Below are 9,575 nucleotides of genomic sequence, written 5' to 3'. Positions count from 1 at the left end.
TCAGTGACCCACCAAAAATGGCCTCTTGGAAGAAGACTATCACAACCCCATTCAAAAAAGCCCGCACTTTCTTCAATCATCAGCCTCCAAGGGAATCTCCAAACAAGTCTCAGTCAGGTGTGTGCGCGAATGCTTAATTATCTGAGCCTATTTACATATATCAGTTATCATATGTGTGTTGATTTGGGGCTTGATTTTTGCAGAGCAAGAGAACAGAGGAATGGATCTTCAAGGTGAAGTCATGGCTTGTGGTTATGAAGATGTCCAAGTGATGTGGTCTATTCTGGACAAGTCCAAATCTAATGCCTCCTGCAATATCAGCACTTCCTGATCTATTTGATGATCCTACGCAGAAGAACAGATTCCCACCAAGCAATTAGCAGATGTTTTAGTGTGCTGATGTTTAGGTCATAGATTGCATCATACCATCTTTTCTAAGCTAGCTACTTATATAACTAGCTTTTGAATGTGATATGAATGAACTTTTCTCTGTAAAAATAGGGAGCAAATAAAAGAAAAGAGAAGGATGATGTTCTGGTGTTCTTGGGGTACGTGGCAGTTTCTGTCTGTATTTTCCGTTAGGATGTTTACAATAGGGAATCCCCATGATTGACAAGCAAAAATCATGGTGAGATTTTTTTTTTTTTAATGAAAGCTAGATTTTTTTTTCATTTAATTTTTTTTTGGCTCTTTTTCTAATTTGTTTCCTTCCATCATCTGCTTGCTTTCTGTCTCTGCCCTTATCTCTTGGGTATGGTCTATGAGGAAGAAGAAGGAAGATAGGATTCCATGGGATCCCACCTTGCATGATTGAAATGAATATTGTACTGTTAGTTGATGTTGACGTGATTCTATAGTTCTTTTCCTCATGAAATGCCTTAAAAGCTCAAGTGATTTTTTTTCTTCCATGATCTGGTAAACCTAGTCATTAGTAACTGAGTGTTAATTTGAGCAAATCCGTGTGATATGGTCGAAAGCAAAGAAAAACAATGAATAGAGAAAAGAGAGAATTGACTTATTTATATTGCTCTTTTGGGTGTGATAATGTACATACTATACACAATACACAGTTTTGTATCGCAGAATGAATGGTCTGTTAAAAACAGTAAAAAGTTTATGTAGGCTCGATTCGAAGTCGAAGGGAGATATTAGCCACATAATGGAAGATTTTTTTGTGTCCCTCCTTTGACAGGATGAAAAAGACGGGCCCGGGACTAATTAAATGACAAACATATAGGACAAGTTGCCAAGTTTCTTGAAATCTACACAATGCCCGGTTCAAAGTTCAGACCTTATTCTTGAATATTAAAAAGTATTTTAATGGAACGCAATCATCACATTGAACTTGGAGTTATTGACATTTAGTGTGTTTGGAATTGATAAACAACTTGATAGATTGAGTCTTGAGGAAAAATAAAATAGAACTTATCCTTTTAAAGATAGTACTCGTTCGGTTTTATTATATCTATCCTTCTATGTGTAAGGATGGAGAAATTATTAATCTTCCTTGGAACTTCATTAAATAGGATAAAATGGTCAAGTTTTTCAACTTCGTCTTCGAGAAGCATGTGGCCACGGGGTCGGTAAAAAGATTCCTTTCCCCCTGTGATGAAGATGATGATAGAGGTGGGACCAAGTTTCACGTCGAAGAGTTGGCCACTAGTGAGGGGAATTGTAAACATGTGAATATATCTAAATGTCCCTGACTTCCCTGAAACCCTTTCAAGGGGACCCACCTACAATCACATTTAGATAGCCTGAGTTGCCAGAGAAATTATGTTGTTGGCATGCAATACACATGACATTTAATCCCCACATCAAACTTTCAGAGCCTGGCAGGTGAAAAAACTATTCTGAATTAGTTTTGAACTTGAAATAGGAAGGGAAACTACTAGAACCTAGGGGTGTGCATGAAGCCCTGAAGCCCGCTAAGCCCGCCCAAGCCTGAAGAAAAATTGCCCAGCCCAACCCGAAAAAAAAGAGCCCGAAAAAGAATGGGCATCTTTGGGCTGGGCATTTCATGGGCAGGGCTGGGCATTGGGCAGGACATGCTGCCCTGTCCATTTGACCCTGCTCAAATTATATATATATATATATATATATTATAATTTATGAAATAATATTAATATATTACTTTTTTTACCCAAAAAAAAAGTTATCTCCCTCCCCTTTGCAATTTAATTTATTATTGTCACATGTCTGTTAGTTTTCATTTTAGGGGATTTAATTCTTTTAAAGAAGCAATAGTATTTTGCTTTTAACTTGTTCTTAGTGAGTTTTATTGGGTATATCCTATTGTGTGTTGCTGTTGTAATGTTGGCTATTTATAAGTCAGTCTTCCCTTCTATGCCATTAACAACTTTCTTTGTTAAAAAATGGAGTTCATACATTATATATTTGTATAAATCAACAATTTGAAATATTTATACAAGATAGAAAACAAGATTGGAGTAAGAGCAGGAAAAGAAAATTGGGTTTTAATTATCTGAATTACATGTTTTATGTTTTATTTAATTTATATTTAGTTATTTTGTATTAATTTTTTATGAACAAGTCATATGATGGAAAGAAGTCTTTTAGTTGTATAGACTGCTAACTACATTGTATCGCATAATAAGTATTTGCATATTAAAAGGGGTTATATTAAATTATTATAAGATTTTTTATTTTTCTTTTTTACAATTATTTTCACCCTATTTTTATATGGTCTATATTATTACTGTTAGCCCATGGTTTCAGTTTTAATATCATTTTGCAATCTTTTAGGTAACATTTAATTTTGCCACTTGAATGGATAATCAAGCTTCTATTATATCACCATCCCCGACCTTCAATGGAATATCTCAATGTGCTTCAACCCCTCTTCAATTTTTTCAGATGTTTTATTCTTTTCTCAACTTTCTAGAGATTGATGCGAACTGTTTGAATTTCAAAGATTTAATTACAATGTTGAGAGTTGTTTTGTTCTAAATGGATTATGAATACTATTTATTTGGATATTTGCTAAGACTTGTTTTGAATTATTTCTAGATAATTTCAATGTGTGAAAATATAAAATTATGAAATGTAATTTTCAGTTATGGACGAAAGTTTTTTTACATGTGATATCGGCAAGTCATCACCATTTAGGCAGCAAAGCCCGCCCTGCCCAGCCCGCCCATGCCCAGCCCAAAATAGTTAGGGCTTCTATGGGCAGGGCCGGGCATCGGGTTGCAAAATGTAGCCCGCTCATACTTTGGGCTGGGCATCGGGCAGGGGTCTTGCCCTGCCCAGCCCTGCCCATGTGCACCCCTACTAGAACCTGAAGGAGAGACGCAAAAAAAAGTTGACCATCGTGGACCAATCTAAGCCAGAAAGCCATCATTGGAATTGCCAGTGAAACTACTGGTAATTGACACCACAGTACCACCAAGTTCAAACAACGACAATGAGTAAGCATCACTATCAACATGACTATGCGAATAGACAAGGGTGCAAACATCAGAACATGAGAGTATTTATGTACAATCTAAAAAATATGCATGCTTCGAACTGGATTGACAGCTCAAGGGGTTTTGGGATTGATAGAGCATGGAAAAATACCTCTCATTCATCGCTCAGTAATTTCAGGTTGCCGTTTATATAGGCATGTGAACATGTGAGAATAAACACGTGTCACGAATATGTATGAAAAATACAAGAGGTCACAACAGAATCCTAGAAACGACCGTATAGAGAACAAGTGTATTATTTGGCATGAGCAGACGCGTGTGACGGTGAACCGGCAACAATTGCGCTATCAACAGTCAACTTGTATACATTATTAATCTTAGATAGAAGTCTCATTTATAAACGATTTCCATCAAATGTAGATGAAGATTTCTGAAAACTTGAGTACTTACCAGACAATCGCATGTTATTTTATGCCCCTAGTTCACAAGCTGAGGTTACGAGTCTCAGCGAACCTCAAGTTACTTTCCAGCAGGTGCTTGAGTTGGCAAGAGTATATATCTTTTCTTTTTTTTTTGGGGGGGGGGGGGGGGGGATGCCTCCTAAACTTCTAGAAATCACATACTAATACAGACAGCAATAGACTTTGTACTATTACATGAGAGGCAGAAAGAGACTTAAAGAGTTCTTTCCACAGGATAGGAGGAAAAAAGACAACAATGGGGAGCAAGGGTCTTAGCCTGCACAGGCCGTATACATTGCTTTTAATGGTGCATCTTAATCTGTTCTTTTGAGAATAAAGAATGACTAACCCTGCAACATGTCACCTGAAATTTCTTTCTTCCTTTGCTTCCAGAGCATCAACTTCCTCATTGGACAGAAGGTCCACAATGGGTTCATACACATCCCACTCCTTTCTTTTCCTGATACATTCAAAGAAACAGGCAAAGCCTGTCAGATGTTTCATTTTAAATTAACTAAACAATCTTATCATTAAGTACCATGGTTACAAACAAAATATAAACATGACAATTGAAAGGAAGGTTATGTGTATAAGCTGTTGGGAGGATAGAAGTATGATGTGAATGCTAGTACTAAGATATAATTGTAATAATAGCAGCATATAGGATTTATGTTGACTGTAACTAAGGCTGTTATTAGTGGAGTTCAATGCCTTGTCTTGTACTTCTGAGTATTTACCAATAAAGATATGGTCTTTCCTCATGTCTATCTCATTTCACATAAACCAACACTAATCATTGGATACAATCACATAGAAGACAGTATAGACCACAAAAACGGAAGTAAAATGTATGTGTGCGTGCATAAGGTAGCAAAGAGGAAATGACATGCAATTCCACAAAGCCTGGCAAGGGGAAAAAAATGAAAATGCTGAAACATTTGCCAGCCCAAAAGGAAAACAAAACTGAGATACAATCACAAAATTTGTCAAGCGATAGAAACCTGCCTCGGGCAACTTCTGGGGCACAAACTGAGTCACTTCTAAAACCAAGCATAATAAGTTAACTCTTATTACATCCTATGATTCACTTAACTACCTAGGCATCATGACTACATGTCGAGTCCAACATGATAATAAACATGTCATGAAATACTCCTTTGGTCCTTAATATAAAACCTAGTTAACTAATTTAAATAGATTAAGAATATTAGTTAAATTAGTTAATATCATATTTTTTTTAAAGCACCCTAATCATGTTCCTTAATTTCCTCCCTCCCTCCCTCTCTTATTTAATTATTATTGAGAGAATATCAATAGGATGAATTTGGAAAAAAAATTGATAAACATATGAAATAGGTCTTACATATAAGACCAATATTAATTATCAAATTAGATCCTACATTAAAGATCGAAGGAATACCAAATTTCATCAAAGAGCTTAAACTGACTCACCGAACAACACTAGATTTCTGACCAAATAACTTGACCAAGTCCACTGCTGTAGTGCCTCCTTTACTGTTGATCAATTGATTGGCAAAGAGACAAACGGAATAATGGATCAGAAATACATATGATGACATGAGTATGTAGGATTTTTCACCACATAAAATCTTTCACCAGATCAAATGAGGTATGAAACGAGTGTAATAGAAACCTGACTGGAGTATATTCAAATCCCCGACGACCCTTCTTGTTCATCCTGCTTTCTCTTGCTGAGACTACACTTTGAATTGCAATCTAAATATATATATAAAAATTAAGAGTATGTTAACTCGATCAAAAATAACTTTGGAACATGACATATCAATCAAGCAATAAAATAACTGACCTCATAAAGCTGCTCTCTGATCGCAAATGCAATAGCAGGCTGCAAAACACGGGTGAAAACATGATGTCTTTTCATCAGATTATTTTAATCATAACACAAAAATGTATTACCAAAGCGAATTAATTTTGACACAAACTACCTCCTGCTTAATGTAATAGGACAGGATAAAATTTCACTTAAAAATGGGAGGCATGGAGTTCTAAATTCTCCCCTAATGTGTCCACAACAGATGGAATAACTATAGCATAGAGGATTAGGAGATGACTAGATATACTTACTCCAACCTCAGGGTCTTCAATAGCCATATCTTTGCAAAAGGTTCTAGCAAACTCTTCAGGATCACTCTCGAAGTTGTTCAAGTCCTAATTAGACATATACAAGCAGATAACCAAATAAAAGTGCTGCAAACAGAATTTAAAAATTAATGATTTGATCTCAAAGCCTCAATCTTACCCATAGAAACTGGTCCTTTATGAGAGTATGATTTACACGAAGATCAAGCTGTCAAAAAATAACTAAATAATTATGTAAATGAGCATACAGTATAAAAGAAAAAGAAAACAAGCATTCTATTCATTTTATTTGGCACGCAGAAGAATTCATTTATAAGATGAAAGCAGGATCAAATGTTAGGATATCGAGAGAGACCTTGATAGGAACAATCTTCTCTCCAGCATACATATCCTGTCCTTCGTATGATCGGAATTCTGCCAGCTGGGACTGAATAATAAAAGTGCAACTTATATTCAACACAGGGTTTGGGAAGGGAACATGCATGTAAAGCGACATCAGAAGATGTAGAAAAATTAGCCAGGTATCATATGGAATTGGAAAGTGCTATTGACAAGGGAAGGTAGTATTGTAATATCTCGTAACTTGAATGGATTGAGCAATCTGTGTGACAAAAGCTGGAGGCAACTTTAAGTCTTTAACTGTCCTTTTTGCAAAGACCACCACCTCTGAATCGGGATCTATAACATGGAAATTTACGGCATGAATTCATCATAGGTAAAAACACAAGGTGAACATATTAATATACTGCTATACCATTATCATTTCAAAATACACGCACATAGAGAATTTGTTTAAGATTTCAAATTAACAGATGGCGTGGGCCCGAAACATGGAAAATTCATGGTACCCAAGACATGACCGTTACTTATATCATAATTAAGAAACAAGTTTTAACATTGCATACAATGAAGATCAGCAGCAGTCATAAGCCAACTTATCATACACTGCCGTTACTCGGAAAATAAGATGACCATCAGCAGTGACATGCCAAAGTAACCTAGAGTGCCCACGGCTCTGAAGAAATATTATTTATTTTCATAAGCGTCTCTGAAGAAATATTAAGCCAGTAGCTGATAGTTTAGAGCATATGTGCCAGAAGTAAATCTCCAATGTAAAATTAGTCTGGCAAGCTACAAGGAAGCAATTCCCATAGTTATTCTTATTGTTGTTATTTTCGAATAATAAGAAGAAACTAAATTATAATGGAAAAACGAAAAGAGGAGAATAATGGATAAGGAAGTAGCGGAAGCCAACAATAAAGGAGAAATTTACCAGAAGGGTTCCAAGTGAAAGCATCCTTGTATCTCTGGCCATCAATTTCGATATCCAGTCGAATGGGTACCAAATTATCAGCAGTTGGGCTGCGAGTACATACAACATTTACCTGATATTATCCAGAACCGGAACGGAAGCGCACAGCGAGAAAAGAGAGTGTTTTTGAACTTACATTCTGAACTTGACGGGGTTTTTGTAGAAAGCAGATGGAGGGGTCTTCATCAGGGGTTCCCCTTCGCTACTTCAGCCAAATATTATTGTTCGTATCAAAATCTTGAATCCCTTTGGGTTCGGTATGATAAACTGGAGATGCGCTCAAATTTGTGAAAAACCAGTTAGCTTCAGCCAGAAGATCTTCCAATTCCGTCCGGGCGGGAAGGGAATTAACGGAGAATCCCGCACCGCGTTTCTGGCGAGGATGGTCAAATTTCAGAAATGATTAAAGGCCCCATTATGAGAGATTTTTTTTGGGTAATGGACCTAATTGTGTATTTGGGCTTGAATTTCTGACAAATTAGTAGGCCAGCCTTGGCGGCCCAATAGTCTCTTGCGTTTTGGGCTAGCTGCTCCATTTATGTATACAGTATTGAAGAATTAAACAATATGTATATAAATTATTGAGGCAACTGATCTAAATATGTGTGTATAAATTACTGAGGCAACTTATCTAAATTTTTATATAAAAATAAGTAAAATATTGAGCCAAAAATATTAATTAATTTTAGATAACAGTGTATATTAGTTGGAGTAGAGAGTAGAACTGTAGAAGAGAGTTTAGCTTGTTTAAAGTGAAATTTTAAGTTCTACCTTTATAAATTAAAACAACTAAAATATGAAATATATGAGAGAGACATTTAAGGACCTCCAAAATACAGTAATCCCAAGATGGTCATTCAAAATGTCTTAATATATATGAGGTTTTTAGAGACCATTCTGAAATTTTTTGTAAAATTCCTTAATTGTCTTTACGTACAAAAAAGTTCTCACCACCGCTGATATATTATGCATGAAGATTTATAAATAATAATACTACTCCCGGTTCTATTAATGAGACCTCATTTATAGACTACAAACTCGCTCTTATAAATAGGACCAGAGGTAGCATTTAAATTATTATATATTAAAGTATTAATGTTTCATATCCCTATTGCGTTTTCTCTTGTTACAAAAAGAAGTTTGCTGTGGAAATAATACCGAGTTTTTCCATGCCGAAAAAGAAAACAAGTTTTTAATATAATAATTCCCAAGACATTATCCATAAAAATAAAAAAAATCTCGAGTCTCAACTAGGAAGTCAATCTTTTTTTCCCCTTAATAAGAGATGTTAATGTTTTAATCCATTGCAAATTTTGAATTATTGATATTAGAGAAAATAAAAAAACAATATCTATTGAATTTTAAAAAGATAAATAAGTCATACTGTTTACTCTTGTAATAGTTTTTACTACTTAAAACCTGTCAAAATCACCTCTTTATCATTTTAAAATTTACTAGGTATTTGTCTGTCATTTTTTCTTGATATTACTTGTCTTTATGCCACCCCTAACTACTATACACTGTATGTGTAAATTAAAATTAAAATTGGTGTCATTGGATGATGTAAAATTATTAAATAGAGACAGTGAAATCTGTATGATGCTCAATTTGCATTTGGTTGTGCAATCACGTTACCCTTTACCTTCACTAAGTTCACGGGTAAAGTTGAAACAAATTCATCTTTAGATGATTTTGAGTGGACAACTTTAATGTTGACTTTACACTTTTAAAAAATGATAAATAAATTATTAAGTTAGGGGAAAAAAAATAGAGAATCTTCTCACTTGACGGCTTTCTTTTTATTCTTCTTCTGGGGAAAAAGAAGAAGAAGAAGAACTGTAATTTGCAACTACACGCTTGCTGAAAGTTAAAATATGCTAATAGTTAATATGATAGCTAAATAAGTAGATTGTGAATATTAAAAAATGAGTTAAATTAATTATTTATAGCAAATATATCTTCATTTTCCCCCACTATCATATGTAATCATATGTATTTGAGCTATTTCTTGATTCAAAACTCCTTAATACATGTAATTCAGAGAGATACCCTAGCCAAAGATTATGAATTTGGAAGGCAAAATAAATTAAGATATCATATTTAAGATTAAAGTGAATTTTTTGTCTGGCTCTTATATTTAAAAACAGATGAAGAGACAATAATTATTAGATGTTGACAAAGGATAAAAAGAAATTAACGAAATAGAGAAAAGGCGAGAAAAAGAAAAGAAGGAATAAAAATGATTATGCA

The 9,575-nt window shown here is 34.7% G+C and overlaps 2 protein-coding genes across 2 annotated transcripts; one reads left to right on the top strand and one right to left on the bottom strand.

Annotated features, from left to right (window-relative positions):
- On the top strand, nt 1-869 carry LOC114738615 (uncharacterized). The gene is made up of 2 exons (XM_028926685.1): nt 1-117; nt 204-869. The coding sequence occupies exons 1-2, from the start codon at nt 18-20 to the stop codon at nt 329-331; spliced, it is 228 nt and encodes a 75-aa protein (XP_028782518.1). The 5' UTR covers nt 1-17; the 3' UTR covers nt 332-869.
- Nucleotides 870-4,221: 3,352 nt separating this feature from the next.
- LOC114738613 (chromatin structure-remodeling complex protein BSH-like) lies at nt 4,222-7,696 on the bottom strand. The gene is made up of 10 exons (XM_028926684.1): nt 7,462-7,696; nt 7,287-7,375; nt 6,597-6,691; nt 6,369-6,440; nt 6,174-6,221; nt 5,999-6,082; nt 5,721-5,759; nt 5,547-5,629; nt 5,345-5,407; nt 4,222-4,352 (listed from the first exon to the last, which is right to left on the bottom strand). The coding sequence occupies exons 1-10, from the start codon at nt 7,509-7,511 to the stop codon at nt 4,253-4,255; spliced, it is 723 nt and encodes a 240-aa protein (XP_028782517.1). The 5' UTR covers nt 7,512-7,696; the 3' UTR covers nt 4,222-4,252.
- Nucleotides 7,697-9,575: the final 1,879 nt, after the last annotated feature.

This window comes from Neltuma alba, unplaced genomic scaffold (genome assembly GCF_004799145.2).
Source record: "Neltuma alba isolate B1F8T4 unplaced genomic scaffold, ASM479914v2 tig00013636_pilon, whole genome shotgun sequence".
Lineage (NCBI taxonomy): Eukaryota > Viridiplantae > Streptophyta > Magnoliopsida > Fabales > Fabaceae > Neltuma > Neltuma alba.
The sequence above is the reverse complement of the archived record's forward strand: the minus strand, read 5'-3'. Positions and strand labels throughout refer to the sequence as shown.